At 38.4% G+C, this 16664-nt stretch overlaps 1 protein-coding gene across 5 annotated transcripts in view; it reads right to left on the bottom strand.

Annotated features, from left to right (window-relative positions):
- Nucleotides 1-16664, bottom strand: part of UNC79 (unc-79 homolog, NALCN channel complex subunit) — a 225517-nt gene that overhangs the window by 65568 nt on the left and 143285 nt on the right. For all 5 annotated transcript variants that reach the window (XM_058567601.1, XM_058567600.1, XM_058567603.1 and 2 more), the window contains 6 exons: nucleotides 15364-15650; nucleotides 13098-13280; nucleotides 12348-12510; nucleotides 9362-9511; nucleotides 7562-8782; nucleotides 435-542 (listed from right to left, as the gene is read on the bottom strand). In XM_058567601.1, coding sequence (XP_058423584.1) covers nucleotides 435-542; nucleotides 7562-8782; nucleotides 9362-9511; nucleotides 12348-12510; nucleotides 13098-13280; nucleotides 15364-15650 — 2112 coding nt within the window. The remainder of the gene's footprint in view (nucleotides 1-434; nucleotides 543-7561; nucleotides 8783-9361; nucleotides 9512-12347; nucleotides 12511-13097; nucleotides 13281-15363; nucleotides 15651-16664) is intronic.

The raw sequence follows: 16664 nt of genomic DNA, 5'->3' as shown, positions 1-16664 counted from the left end.
TACATTTATTCTATGATAACCTAGATAAAATTTTGTCAACGATGGAGGTGATTCAAATTAAACACAGCTGTTCCATGTAAAATTCTGTCACAGACAATGCTTTTCACTTGTCCCAAAACCAGTTCCATGTTTTATGTTTAGGCTAGTAATATATAATTCTTATTTTATTGAATTATGAAATTCAGTGATTATTCCGTAACAAATTAGGATTCTTGGCCAATCAGTAATCATACTGATTTATCAAACACTTGAGATGTTGACAAATGTGGGCCTATGCCTCAGGGTCTCTGAGAACATATAACATAATGTCACCTAGGAAGCTAACACAACATTAAAAAAAGAAAAATACCAAGAATGTGAAAACTGAAAACAATGCCGCAGATAATGTTCCAAAATCAATGTACAGGTGAAATGATCACCAAAGGAAATCTTACTTGATATTGAGGAATGGCTGCTTGTTTCTGGCATGCCTGCTTCTAATGTAGGGGCAGACGAGGATTCTCGTGGCATTTCCAAAGTTGAAAGTCCTTTAGTAGAGGGATCTACAAACAGAATATTATTTAAAACTCAGGACATTGATTAAAAGCAAATTCAAGAAAGTTTTCCATATGTTTTCCCCTCTTGCCTAATACATCCATTCAAATAATTACATACTTTTTGGCCCTACGAATTACTTTAATGGAATTACAGATACACAGATTTCAAAGTTTCACAGAGAGGACATTACACTCTGCCTCTGTGGCTATGCCTCTCAGAGATGAACAGGAGCACAATTACAAAGCTAAAGCTTGGCATGCTCACATTGCATATCCCTGAGCAGGTCACTTAACCTTTCCAGAACTGAATTTCTTTTCATCTAATACCTAAAGATGCTTACAGTTCATTCTACCTGTATCATTCCACCACTCCACCTTTGTCTGGCAATTTCCTACTCCTCATTTACAATCTCAATTTATATAGACAATTCCTCCTCCAGGAAGGCTTCCAGGACCACTCCCCACCCCACCCCCCCACCGAAAAAAAATGCAAACAAAAAACTGGGTCAGGTGACCCTCTTATATAACCTCAGAGCACCCTGTCCTTAATCTTTCCCAAACTTAACACACTATAATGTAATTATTTATTTACTTGTCTATAACTTTTGCTAAACCAGAAGTAATTTAAGAGCAGGGACTGTATCTAATTTCAAATAAATAATGTTAACTCAAATTTTCTATTTTATTAGTTGAGGGAGAAAAGACTTTATCATTTGCTTCTTCTATTTGACAAACGTATCTAAGGTGAACTATTTTCTGCATATAATATTGTCAATCTATCAGTAATGAAAAACAAGCTGTCCCACATTATTCTAGGTAAAGATTATCCTTTAACACTTTTTGAAAAGTTAATGGTTTATCATAGCAAACCCCCTAAAATTCTTTACAAACCTCCTTCCCATCTTAAACAACACTATATATTGAACACAGTGAGCAGCCTGGAGTTAACATTATGGGCTTCTATGATTACACCACACTGTAATTCGGGGATGTCCACCCTAAATGGCTTCAAGTTCTTCACCTTTATATAATGTCTCTGTCTCATCCTTTTCGTATTGTCAATTGTTTCTTCTTGCCACAGAGCAAGTCACCATACATTCATACATACTTAGAATTTAAGTATGCAGATACTATTCTATTATTGGATGATCACTAAACTTGTTAAACTGTCAGAAATAAAAGTAAAATAGATCCTAGGTGAGAGCCTGGGAGAAAAGTTTTTAAGCATTGATTTTGTAACGTCTATTTTTCATTCTCAGAGGGCTTTCTGAATAGATATGATTGCCAGATTAATAATTTCTTGATAACAAAAAAAGTATAACTGTTGCAGTGTTTCCTGAACTCTCCTTAATAAAGCATAAAATAACTACCCATTTTAAATTACCTCAGCCATTAAGATATTAAAGATTAGGTTATTCTTTTTCTCTTAGGTATTCTCCCCAAACCACTAGTTAAAAACAAGCATAATTATCTCTCTTATCTTTATCTGCCTCTATTTTATGTATGCTGCTACTATGGCATAATAATCCCACCAGTGATGTAGAATGAGAAAGCTTAAAGCTAATTTTCAAGAATTCTTTGAAAGATTATTGAGACTTCTAGAGTTTTGGTATGCTTATTAAATTCTTGGTGTATCTTTAATTTTAAAGAAATGTCATTACTATAAGATAGTTAATAATCATTAGTGTTCCAAGGTTCTTTAAGCCAGGCAATTTTTGCTCAGTCCTAAATCATTTTATGAAGGCTTCCATTTGTATACAGTTTCAGACAACAAATATTTGATTAGAGCTATATACTCAGCTTAAAATATTTCTATTCAGTTTTTTATACTGATGTGCAGAAAATGTCATACTATTAATTCATTCATTCATCAAATATTTGCCAACACTCTACTAGGCACTTGGGATACAATCAGCAAACAAACCAGGCAAAAATCCTTGCCTTTGGGAGTTTTCATTTTAGTGGGGGGAGAGAGACAATAATTAATATGCATACAAGTAAATAAATTATTGTAGGTTAGAAGAGTAATTCTTTGTAGAAGAGAAATAGAGAAGAGAAAGTGATTCCAAGATGCCAGGTAGGGGTGGAAAGGTGGGGTGTAGTTCAGGCCTCATTGGGAACCTGATATTTGACCAAATAATTAAAAGCAGTGAAAGCCTGCCTGAGCCAAGCAGATATCTGGGGAAGACAGTTTCAGCCTGAGGGAACAGCCAGTGTAAAAGCCCTAAGGTAGAACTATGTAGGGAGTGTTCAAGAAATGGCAAGAGGCCACTGTGGCTGAGTAGAAGACGTGGAGAGAGCAGTGCAAAATGAAGTCAGAGAGCTAATGAGAATCAGGACCACGTAAAGCATTCTAGGAATTGAAAGGACTTGAGCTTTTACTCTGAAAGAAATGGGGAGCCAGTGGAGGGTTTTAGGCAGAGGAATGGTATAACCTCATGTTTTAAAGGATCACTTTGGCGGCTGTGTTAGGAAGATATGGATGCAATCGGGGTAGAAGGCAGGGGACTAGTTAGAAGACTATAGCAATTGAGCCAGGTGAGGTGTTGGTAGCTCAGACCAGGGAGGAAGCAGGGGAGGCAGTGAGAAGGAGCCCGATTCTGGATATCTTTTGAAGCTAGATTAAGGTGGCCAGATAAAATAGAGGGTGTCCAGTTAAGATTCAATTTCATATAAAAAACAAATAACTTTTCAGTGTAGTACATCCCATGCAATACTTGAGAGATGTGGCTCCAATTCTTTACTCCTCCCTTTGCCATGAGACTTAAAAGTTCCTCCCTCTAAAGAGGCAAAGTACTTTTCCCCTCTTGACTTTGGGTTCAGCCAGGTGATCTGTTTTAGCTAATGGAATGTTTACAGGCATGACAATGGCCAAAGTCTTGAAAAGCGCCTGTGCAATGGGGCTTGCTCTCTCGTGCCTCTTCCAGCACCATGAGAAGAACAGCCAGGCTTCATGGGTCTCAGGAAAAAGTTGGCCACCCAGCCCAGGTTAGATTAGCCAATCCACACTGATCAATCGACTCTCAAAATTAAATAAATGCTTATTATTGTATGCTGCTGAGACTTTATGCTTATTTGTTACATAGCATTATTCCAGCAACAGGTAACTGATAGAGTTGTCTCAGCATACAGATAATATGTAAAACCATACAACTAGGTGAGATCACCAAGAGTGTAGACAGAGGACTGAGAAAAGGATCAAAGACAGAGACTTTAGGGCACTCCCTCATTAGGGAGATAAGGAGGAACCAACAAAAGATGTTGAAGAGTGACCACTGAATAAGCGGAAAATGGAGAGAGTGTGGTATCCTGGAAGCCAAGTGAAGTGGGGGTGATCAACTGTCTCAAATATTGTAGACATGTCAGAGGATAAGACCTAAGAACTGACCATTAGATTTAGCAGTGGAGGTCATCGGTGACCTTGTCAAGTGAAATTTGGGTGAACTACTGGGGATGAAAGATTCATAGAAATGATGAATTCTTTTTAGAAAGAATAGAATGGGGGGCCAGCCCGGTGGCATAGTAGTTAAGTTTGGGTGCTGTGCTTCCGCGGCCCGGGTGCAGACCTATGCACCGCTCATCAAGCGATGCTGTGGTGGCATCCCACATACACAATAGAGGAAGATGGGCACAGGTGTTAGCTCAGGGCCAATCTTCCTCACCAAAAAAAAAAAAAAGAAAAAGAATAGAATGGGAGAAAATTGGAGATAGTGATAGTATGAACAACTCTTTAAGTTTTGCTAAAAGGGGAGGAGCAAAATGGGATAATAAGTGGGAGAACTGGGATCAAGAGCTTTTTGTTTTTTTAAGAGAGAGAAATAAGTCAAAGATACCTTAGAAAGAAAAAACTAAGGGAGGAGAAAGAAGAGAGAATTTCTGGGTCTATACCCTTGAGTAGGCAAGAGAAATAGAATCTTGTCCACATGTGGAAAGGCTAGCTTTAGACAGGAACACAGACAGTTCACCTGTAGCACCAGGCAGGAAGGCCAGGTATGTAAGCGCAGATGATGGAAGGTAGACAGATAAGGTGTAGGAGGCTGTGGAAATTTCTTCCGGTTACGTCAAATAGGAAGAGTTACTGAAAGTTTGGAAAGAAAAGTAGCTATGAAATAGTCACTGAGGAGAATGGAAACATGAATGGCCCAGAGAAATATGGTATGATTGCCAGGCAGCTTTAAGGACCCAGTTGAGGTTCACAGTCATGAATCTAAAATGCGACTGTCAATATTGTCTTGTGTTTTTCTCCAGTCACATTCATCTGATAGGTACAGTTGCTGGTAGATGGAAAGGCAGATTTGATGAGGGTTTTGTTCAGCCAAGCAAATTTGAAAAAGCAAAGGCCAAGGAAGGTGTAGGCAAGGAGAGTTATACTGATTGACTTGAGTAAGGAAGAGAAGACATGAAGTAGGGGTGCAACAGTGAAAGATAGTAGGATCAATACAGTTGTCCAGAGAGAGAGGAAATGGTAATCAGAGAATGGGAGACATGAGACTGACATCATGGAAAGGGTGCAGTTATTGGTAATAACAAGGTCTGTGATATTGAGTAGCCGAGCTAGAGTGGAGGATTAAAAAAAGTCACTGAAGAAGATGAATTCAAGGAACTGAGAAGCGGAGTTGTCGGAAAAGTCATCTGCACTAATATTGAAATCAATAAAAATTAAGACAGGAATAATTGAGGAAAGAGTAAAAAGAGCCAGGAATCAAAACTGTCAACAAATGAGAAAGTCAGGGGTTAGTAATATGAGATTCAGAGCTGGATGTTTTTAGAGACAAGGTGGGAATGGTCTGAAAGGGACAATGATGAGCAAGGAAGATGCCTACCCCCTTGCCCAAGCCCAAGGGCACAAGGGCTGTAGGGAAAGCAATGTCCTCAGGGGACAGCTGGGTTTCCATCAGACCAAGGAGGTAAAGGAAACAGTCAGAGGAGAGAGCACATAAGGAATTTTGCTCATGGAGGACCAAGAATTCTTGACCAAGGAAGGGTTTCAGGAGTTGAGATAAGGTAAGAAAAAGGTTCAGAACAGGAGATGTGAAAAACTTTATGGAAATTAGACTGAGGGAGATGAAGGGTGTCCTGGGGCTTCTTGCAGGGACTGACGTGAACAGAGAGAAAGTGTACAATGCGATCAGACCTGGTGAACTCAAGGCAATTAGCAGTGGCAAGGCTATGAGTTTGGAAGGATTAGGAGGCATAGATATCTGGGCATCCCTTGACTCCAGCTGATAGAAGCAAGAAGGTCTGGAGAAGGCTGAGTCTCCCTCTGAGCACACGGGCCTCCTTCCAGCACCAGCAAGGAAGGGCAGGAGATCTGTATGTCTGTGGAAGATGAGACACTATACAGATTTTAAATTATTATGACAGTATAACAGATACTATAAAAATTTTAAAGACATATTATCATAATTGTCAGATACTTTCTTCTTGTTCTGGTAACAAATGTGTCAATACAAAACCACTCTCCTCCCTGGTAGCCTGGGGAACAATCTGACATAAGAATGAATAGAAAAGGCAACACACATACACACTCAAACATACATACTACAACCTATATACAACCTGCATATCATATATACCCACCCTAGACCTTATATGGTATCTTATATACCCACTCTATATCTATATACCCACTCTATACCCACTCTATAATCTTATATACCCAAGTCTATAGAGTCAATGCTTTCCTCCATCTATATGCAGCAGTTTTCCTGGTTCCAAACAATAAAAAGGTATCCCAGTTTCCCTAGAAACCTTCTTAAACTTCCTTATTATTACCAGCATCTTTTTCTTCACCCTGCCTGGCTGGAGCATGACCCTTTCCAAATACTCTAATGTTTATTGGACAGATTTTTGCAGCACCTTCGGGAGACACAGCTCTGTCCTATGAGGTAGGGAAAGCTGGAAACCTCAGGAAATGCCTGGGGCAAGTAAAAGAGCTGAGGCCATTCTCTTAGGAGTTGCTTTTGTGTGGAGTAGTGGGAGAAGTAGGACTAGAATCAATCGGGAGAACAGTCCTGGCCCTGCTTCTGCCTGGCCATGTGACCTGGGGCAAGGCACATCCCCTCCTCAGAGTGTCAGTATCCTTTGTAGAAAATGAGGGGTTACACTAGAGGTCTCCAAGATCTTTGCCAGTTCTTGACATTCTATAGTCTAGGAATCGACTAAAATAATCATCCCCAGCCAATTTCACTTTTTCTAAAGAGTCACATTCTTTTCTTTTTCAGATCTGAGCTGAGAAATGAAGAAGCATTCTGATCAGTATTATGGTAATACTGCAAAAGACTGTGTTTTAGGATGAGGTGGATTATCAGCTTGCCACTTTTTCAAGTTATCTTTCTTAGAAACAGTGCCTCCAAGGAAAACAAGAAATGGCACTTGAGGTAGGAAATCCGTGTACTGTGACAACATCACCATCAAGTGGTGTCCATGGACTAGTGTCTAGGTTTCAACTGGGATTTTTTGGTTCCTGAAGGCACACAATGTCCACCAGACTGCTGATATTTAGTTAGAATACATACTCAGCTGTAGATCCTACATGATTATACAGTCAATTCTTAATCATTCCAAGCACTCTTGCTTTATTTTAGTCCTTCATGTTTGTTCCTCCTTTGGACTACATCATCGCTCAGTAAAGTATAGCAGGGAAAAAAAGGGAAAGCAAAAAGAGTTCAAATTAATTGCTGACTATTGCTGTTTGAGGAAGGCTAAAATAATATTTGGAATATCTTGATATGAATTAACTGTTGCTTCTTATTGACAAGGATGGTGAAGAATTGACTATAGAGTCTGGAAACAACAAATACAGCAACATTTATGGAGCCAGTAGAATCTGGCTCCATAACCACATCTGAATCCAACACGCTGTAGTAAGCAGGAAGGATTCGGAGTGATTATGAAGCAATTATAATGTCAACCCCTGACATTATAAGATTGAGAGTTTGATGCATAGTCAGTGCCAAGACCCTAACAAGTAAGATGCACAAACTTGAATGTAAGGCTGGGAGAAAGAAGAGAGACGAGCTTACCTGGGTCTTTCTGTTCTCCCAATTTGTCTAGGATGTTGAAGGAAATGTCGAGGTACTCTCTCTGGATAGCACTGACAGCAATCTTCCTCTGTTTCCTCTGCCTGGGAACAATCTGAATCTTAAATTCGGATTCCTCAGCTCCCTCCTCTTCTACCTTCCTCTCAGGATTCTGTTCTGTATCCGATTCAGCACTGGTGTCGGGCTTCTCACTTTCTATTGGATTCTCGGCATCTTCAGGGACTTTGAGGAGGACAGTTTTTGCCCCTGAACTTGGCATCAGCCCACCGGGCTTCTCTTCCTCCATGCTGGGCTCCAGGTTATCATCCAGTGACATCTCGGGGAGAGCAAATGACTTCTGAAGGAGATCCCGTTTTTGTTTAAGCGTGAGCGGGCTGCCACAGGAAAACTCATGCAGCTCCTCTGGCTTTGATAATTCTTCAGAGTCTGTGGGGTCTTCCAGAGCTATGAGAGCAGAGTTCTTGTCACCTGCTGACTGGTTATTTCCTGAGTCCTTGGAAGAAAAGTCTTTAGAACAGTCCTCCACACTTACTTGCACAAGGGGAGTTGTGCTTAGGCTGAGGACAGAGGGGTGGCTGGGGACGGGAGGAGAAGAGGCAGCATTTTTACCAGAGGCACCATCATTTCCTTGGTCCATGGCCTCCTCTTCTTCATCACTCTCTACTATTCGGAGAGGGGGAAGAGGCTCAAACACAAGAGAGTCGCTGTCAGATGTTGAGAGCATAGAGTGTTTTTCAGGCCCAGATGTTGAATCTGAGGACAGATCTATCAGATCTAAATCTTCTTTAGAAGTAGGCTTTATTGGAGAATCAACTTTCACCTCAAATGTCTCCATGCAGTTTAACCTAACTTCTGGTATTACAGGCCTTCGAGTTTCTTGAAAACCTTCCATAGCTGGGTTCTCAGGGATTTCCGTACTGTCAGGCCTTGTAGCGGAATTCTGTCTAGGACGTCCGTGGTCGTGTTGTCTTTGCAGGATGTAAGCAGCTTGGGCAGGAGGCTTATCTATGTCACATCGGTCTATGCAGGACTTCCTACGGTGCTCGTCTAATGTAAACAAGAGGGAGTCTGCATTCCCTATATCAAGAGATTTTTGTTTTAAAGAGCGCAGCTTTTTTTTCTGAATGCTTTCTTCTCTCACACAGTGTAGAATGCTGTCTTGTAATGCACCCGTTTCTCTATATTCAGCCAGTTCTATTTCACCTGATTAAAACAGAAAAAGCTAGTACTATTTTACTTGGAGATTTTACCATTTTTTTCCCCTCATACTTGGGCATACAATTGGCATAAATCATAATCACAATCCCAGCTCCACCAGAAGGTAAAACTGACTTTCTGGCCAAGTTTTTGTAATGTTCATTCTAATTTCAAAAACCAGAAAACTTTGGAATGAAAGAACCCAAAATGGCAGTTTAAGACGTCATTTCCAAAATCAGACTTCGGGATAATTCCTCAGCTCAATTCATTTGTGCACAGGAGAGGGGATCACTTTTGGCTGAGGCAGATCTAGGAAACTGTGTTCATATTGTGTGGAAGAGAAGCAAACGTTTTGCAACAAATCAAATCAAGCAATGGCCCTCTAAGACAATCATGACATCAATGATGCATCTGTCAGTTCACGTATATATATAAATGTGTATATATATACTGTTTGTGCATACATATATATAGAATCAACGGTATTAAAATGTGTAGTAACATAATAAAATTAAGATTTCACCCCAAACAAACAGTAGAGTACAACATTTCTGCATAAAATTACTAAGAGGAAAAAATTCATACTTCTCTGAACATTCATCTCAACCGGCTGATATTTCACCATTTTGCTGCCGCCTATCCTTTTCAATCTTGCAAAAAAAGTTTGAGACTCTTTATTGCAGGGTCCAGTAGGTGTATCATGAATATCAGATTCATCAAAAACACTATCTTCTTCTAATTGGGGAGAGAAAGTCAAAATTACACTTAAGAGATTATTCTCTCTTAGGCTGTGTCTACACAAGCATTTCAATGAAAGCATTCTGGAAAAAAGTCTGGGGTGGTTTCTACACCAGCCCCAGTCTAGCCATGGCTTGGTATTTCCTCCAGGCTCAAACAGCAACCTGTTACAAGATTGCCCCTCATTTTCCATGTGACAATTGGCAGCATTTTCAAGAGAGGCATCCCAGTATTCCAGTAGGGCCTTATGGGGAAACTTGTTCAATGCACTTAAAACCAGATAACACATACATGTCAGGAAACTGTGACACTCCTTGAACATGCCTGTTTTTTGGTATATTTTCAGGCTAATTTAGCAACGTAAAATTAAACAAAATGAGTGGATCTCGCCCTTTCCAAAAATATATGCCTTCCTGGGATTTGAGCACTGGCATAGACACAGCCTAACAGTACATGCACCTTATACTTTGTGAATGCAAAATACTGTACTCTACATTGGGTAATGAAACACACAACACACAGAAAAAGCTTAGAAAAGCCACTGGTCATCTCAAAAGCTCCACAAATGATTATGGACTGAAAGAGTAAACAAAGGAAAAGAAAAAAACAGAAAATAACATTTCCCCCTATTAAAGTAAGGCTGTTCTCTGAGGAGTTTGCCACATGTAACTATTATGAATCCCAGAAAATATCTTTGACTCTTATGATCCTGAGGCTCCATAAGCAAACTGGTCACTTAGAGTGCCTGTCAAGTTTGTTTCCATGTCCTCTTCTATCCTCATTTCGCCACTCGTAAATCAAAGATAAACCCAAAAACACATTAATAAGGAAAGGGTTGCTATGTTGCAACCCACGAAGTTCACTTAAATTTTCTTCTTTCGTCCTTTGGAAAGGTGAAAGCTATGTACAAAGCAGCAAGAAAAAAAGGCTACAAAAATGCATTTAATACCACAATAAATGGAATTAACCTACTATTCAAGTTGAGTATCACTAAAATCAGAGTATTTGGCCTATATTTATATCTACCTATATGACACAACAAGGCTCAGGTGTGATTATGATTACTGAAGATTTCTTGAGTGTAAGGGGAGTACAAGCATAGAGTTAAGTTTTAAGGACCGATTCTGTCCTCAAACACAAGATTCTACAGTAGTTCCCCCTTATCCGAGGTTTCACTTTCCTCAGTTTCAGTTACCCTCAGTCAACCACAGTCCAAAACTATTACATACAATAAGATATTTTGAGATAGAGAGAGAGACCACATTCACATAACTTTCATTACAGTATATTGTTATAATTGCTCTGTTCTACTATTAGTTGTTGTTAATCTCTGACTGTGCCTAATTTACAAATTAAACTTTATCATAGGTATGTATGCATAGGAAAAACAGCATATATAGGGTTCAGTAGTATCTGTGGCTTCAAGCATCTTCTGGGAGTCTTGGAAGGCATCTCCCATGGATAAGGGGGGACTACTGTACAAGTACATGAAATCTGAAGCAGTAGATATTAGATAAAGTAATCCTACTAATCTTTTTAGTCAAATAAAAAATAAGTGTTAATGATTAAAATGAATACAAAACTCCCAGTGAACTTCTGCAAAGATGAAAAAGCCTATCAAATTCCCATGTTTCTGGGGAGATGGAACACAATGACCTGTTTTATTTCTTAATTCCTTTTTAAAAACATTCTCCTTTGAAAAATACAGTTTTTCGAGGAAACAGTTATGTGATTTCCATCACATAACTTTGAAATAATTCTCAAAAGGTACTGAATGAGAGAGACAGAAAGACTTCAGAATGGCTCCTCCCATCCAGAAAAGTTCATCTGGGATTGGCCCAAACACTGAGCCCACGTTGAGGACATCTATAGTTTAACTGAATCTATCCAATTTCCCAGAAACTAGGACCTAAGCTGGTAGACAAAATATTCTCCAGGAAGGATCTGAATGGTACCAGAACTTAAAGAACTTAGTTGTCACAGTTCTGTCTATGGCCAACCTAGACATTTGGACCTTTTAGCAATAAACGATCAGTGGAACACCAGCTCCAGTCCATCCTATTGAGATATTTCCAGAGCAGTTCTACCAAATCGGAATCTGTTAACACCACAAAGGGTCATGGGCACTTGGCTTTCTCCCAGGATTGGATTAGATGGTGTCACCTTTTACAAGTCTAGTCACCCTCTGACATGCACTAAAGACATACACTTTGGTTCTTCAGCTCTCACCTGAAAACATCCAGGCTGGAATTCTACTCTATCTAAAGTTTCATTTTACTGCCTCCTTTGCAAAAAAGCTATCGATATAAAAAGTGTTGATACTGGAAATAATTTAAACCTCTGCAGCAAAAATGTTTCATTTCATTCCCCTTAAATCAATTCTTATTCTTTGAATAAGAAGGCTAGGGAAAAGCACTTCAGCAAATTCAAATCTGTGAGCACAAAGTTCAGGAGCAAACTAGAGATGGATAAAATTATGGCTTCACCGAGTGCTGACCAAGATTTACTTCACGGCCCAAAGCAAGATGTTTCCAACACACAGGAAAAAGGGTTACAAAGGCTCCTTAACCAAACAGCAGACAATTTTTTACAAAACATTATTTCTTATGAAATGAGTTCTAGAAGCATATCTATTATTTCTCTTGAATGCTCATTTAAAAAATTAAAGCAGCGACATTCATGGGAAAGTTGCAAAATTAATGAAGCAGTAGGTGATTTTTTGACTCCAGAATGATATCTAGGGGCGCTCCTCTATCTCCTAAGAAAAACATTGTCCAGAAATGTATTACATATTCAAGCTAAGTTTGGGATAGAATTGAGATATGTAAAGTACCTTTTTCTTTTTCGCTGTATCTGCTTATGTTACTGTTGTCACTGTACAAAGGTCCTGCCGTGGCATGGGGCTTGCAGCTATGATACTGTGCATTGAGTGTATTGACTGTTATGTGAATCAGATGCAGCAGGACCTTGCTGATATCACAGTCTCGGTATGGATACTGCTCGATAAAATGGAGGGAGAAAAATATAAATGGTTATTTTGAAGGGTAAGTTTTTCCACTTGATCTTGCTAGATATTTTTCTCAATATCTCTTGGGGATAAAAAGAAATATACAGAAAAGCAAGAACAGAAATTCTTATCATGGCCTTATTTTGACAAGGGACCGTATTCCTCCTCGTGCACCAAACCACAGATGGCAATGCATGCCAGTTCGTAGGTATAATTCCTTTCAAGAAAATTATCTGGCATAAACATTTGGTGTATGAATACAATTTTAAGTATTTTCCTTGTTTTCTGACATAATTAATAGATAAAATATGAGATTCTGAGCATAAACAGAGATTGGTGATCAATATCCCGCACTTCATCATTTTTTGTTTTACACATTGGTAGAATATACACTGGTATGGTCTCCATTTCTGTTTTCATTCCAGTGGCTCTACTTCCTAACACTCATTGTACCTCATGATTCTTCCTTTGAAGGTCAAATTACTATCCTACAAAATTCTCAACTGAGATCTCTTAAGTGTTCTCCTCTCTAAGAGAAACATTCCACTCACAAAAGGAGTGACTACCACAACTCACCTTGTAAAGGATGACAAGCAAGGCTTTCAACCACATCTGCCGGATGTGAGGTTTTAGGGACCAGAGGGAACAACGAGGTGGCTGTTGGAAATAATGCCGTAGCTGAGGACAAGAGCAGTATTTGAGCACCTGAACCACCAAGGGGAGAAGGTGTTTTCCCAAGTTAATGTTATAGTCCATAACCTGAAATAGGAAAAAAATTAATAACTGAAGGAAAGCTATAAAGAACACTTCTAAGCCAAAAGGAAAAATTTGAACCATCAAAACTAGGCAAAATATTTAACAGGCATCTCACAAAATATTATTAGTAATGGCCAGTACACAAAAAGTGGGAAAAGTCCAACCTTACAAAAAATATAAAAACTTGTAAATTAAAGTAGTTTTAATCTACTTAATCTTAATTATCTAATTATCTTTTTAATTTATCTACTTAATTAGCTATTGAAAATAAAAATTTATCTATTAAAATGTCCTATTAAACTATCAACTGTAGTTAAACTAGAATCAATGAAAACACTTAGTATTGGTAATCATGTGGAGAAATGGGCATTCTCAGACACTGCCAGCAAGAGTATTTACTCAGTACAACCTTTCAGAAGAGGAATTTAGCAATATGCATTCAGAAGAAAGAAAAAACACATAGTCTCTAATACAGCAATTAAATATATCCTAAGAAAATAACCAGACAAGTGTTCCAAGAGGTATACATAAAGATATCCAGCATTATAATCACCCCAAATTGAAAATAATCTCCATATTCAAGAATATGGGGTTAAATAAAAGATTATTTATATGACAACAGAATACTGTGTAGCCATTAAATAGGATATGATACAAATTTGTTTACATGAAGTGAAGTTCATAATAAATTTTAGGTTTAAAAAATGTTACCTATATATCAGTATGTATAATATGATCCCATTATTGTAAAAAATATGTGTGCATATACATATACATATATTTATACATATACACACATATGTATGTATGCATTTATATATGAATGTATGTAAATTTGGAGCCAGCGATATACAACAAAATGTTAGTAAGTTATTTTTGTCATGGGTTTCCTGGAGATTTGTATTTTAATTTTTTGGTTAGATTTCTAAAATAAATATGTGTAATGTGAATATAGAAAGAGAGAAGTGAGGAAGAAGGGGGGTGCTATCTGAAATGCTCTCTTCATCACAGACAGCTGAGTATTAGCAACTGAGGTGCTCCATCTAGTTATCAGCATCAGCAAGAGACAACTACATACATATTGCTCCCACTTTGCTTATCTGCGTTCATTACATTACAATCTATTTGAGCTAATTGATAGCAGCTACCATCGTTGAGCCCCTACCATGAGACAGGCACTGATTAAGGTGCTTTCCAATACATTGTCTTTAATCTTTCAAAAAAAAAAATCTGTTACCAATGTGCAAACAAGCAGAGGATGCCTAAGGCCATTAACAGTTAACAACAGTGGCAGAGCTGAAATTCATATCCACGTCTTTCTACCCCCAAGTTCTACACCCTTTGCAGATTGGTGCAGCCATTCTGGAGAATGAAATTTGTAGCACTGGTCAAATTAGGCATACATATACCCGATGATCCATTAATTCTGCTGCTGGATCCATATCCCAAAGGAATTCTCACATTAGTGGATAAGGTGCATGAACAAGGATGTTCACTGCTGAGCTGTTTGCAGTATTGAGGAGTTGGGAGCAATGTGATTGTCCATCACTGGGGGACTGGACAGTTGAAGCAAGGTAAATGTATACTGTGGCATACAATCCAGCAGGTAGGAGAAGCAAACATGGAAAAAGCCAGTGGTGATAATGTGACATGAAGTAAGCTGTATGATTAACTCAATTCTCCACTTGAAGCCAAAAAAAAGAAAAAGATTAAAGAAAAAAAACCCACAAACAAAAAATCACACTCCCTTATTGTTTAATGGGTAGAGTTTCAGTTTAGGATAATGAAAAAGTTCTGGAGATGGATAGTTGTGATGGTTACATAACAATGTGAATATACTTAAAGCCACTGAATTGCACACTTAAATTTTACGTTATGTGTATTTTACACATAAAAAAAATCCCATACTCCCTTTATTACATCAGGCTGCTGAGTCTTACTCATGTTTATATTCCCCTCCACATAACCCTGCCTAATAAAGTAACTTGCACAAACCTTTACACTGAACGAACGTTGGCTAAACAGAATTTAATAACTTGCTTCCACTAAAAGCCTAACAGTATGACTCCTGAAAGCTTACACTTACTTGGGCAATTCCTGCAATAAATGCATTAAAGCAAGTTGACAGGCGCATTTTTTGAGGTGCAATCATGAAGCAACCTTCCTGTTGGTCATAGCCAAGTAAGACATACAGGTGCCGCTTGACGGTGTTGAAGGCCTTCGCACTGCTGATGTCTGACTCGGCGCTGCTCTCATCCTTGGCCATGAACTTCATGAGCACTGTAATCAGCTGGTGAACTGTCTGGTGGTCGATCCCAGCATCTTCTGGGAGCAGGTCCTTGATGGTGTTGTCATTTTCAGGGGATTGTTGTCCTGTCAGTACAAGAAACGCCATCAGTGGGTGGCTCCTCCACAAGTCAGTTTACACTAAAATCTCACTTATTGATAAAGCACCATTCTTTCTGCTTTCACTAAATATTTAAAAGTTCTGTTCTAGACAAACTTAAAGGCATAATATGGCCTAGGAAGCAAAGCATTGGTCCAGAGGTGGAAGTTACTATGTTCATCAACAACCAAGTACTTTGGGAGTAATAAAGGAATGGAAATAAATATAAGGCACTATAAAGCAAGGTTATCTCCAAACAGTAAGACAAATACTTAAATAAACTTTGCATTTAGTGAATTTTTAAATATCTTGGCAAAGTTTTTCTCAGTGATAAAGACAAGTTTCCCTCCCAGCTTTGTAAAATAAGCAAGTAAGAATAACCACAAAAATAATATTCTAAAAGCCACTGAGCACAAAAACATCCATTGGGTTATTTTGTTTAAATTATTATCTCAATTCAGTTATGTTCATAAATCAGCTGGTACAAAAATTTTTTTTCCAAATCCTAAGATATTATCATTATGTACTTTTTGAATGATATAGTCAAAATTATAAATAGCAAATTATAAGCCCTGCTGCATCTAATGAGAAACATACAGAGGGGGGACACAGACAGAAAGAAAGAAGCATGAACATTTAAAAACAGTGAAAAACACTACATGAAGGTGAGCTGAAAGTTCACATGGCAAGAAAAAACACCTTAGCCCTTGACTTACTCTTAACCTAACAAATAATTATATCTGAGCAGCTCCCTGACATTGACTTTCTCTGTTATTTTTCAAAGTCAAAATTATACCCTGTCTTCCCTTGTTTTTCTGCCTCTTCTGATCTGTTTTAGTTTAGGACTTTTGGTAAAGGAAGAGTGAGGTTTGTTCTTCTATATTTATGTTTTGGAGATTATTCAAAATACTCTTTGCATTTTTGTCCTTCGTTTGACAAGCAATATCAGAATTTCTAAATTAAACAAAAACAAAGTTTTTGCCTGGTGGGTTAGATTAGCA

This window comes from Diceros bicornis, chromosome 24 (assembly GCF_020826845.1).
Source record: "Diceros bicornis minor isolate mBicDic1 chromosome 24, mDicBic1.mat.cur, whole genome shotgun sequence".
Lineage (NCBI taxonomy): Eukaryota > Metazoa > Chordata > Mammalia > Perissodactyla > Rhinocerotidae > Diceros > Diceros bicornis.
This window is presented reverse-complemented; position numbering and strand designations above follow the sequence as displayed.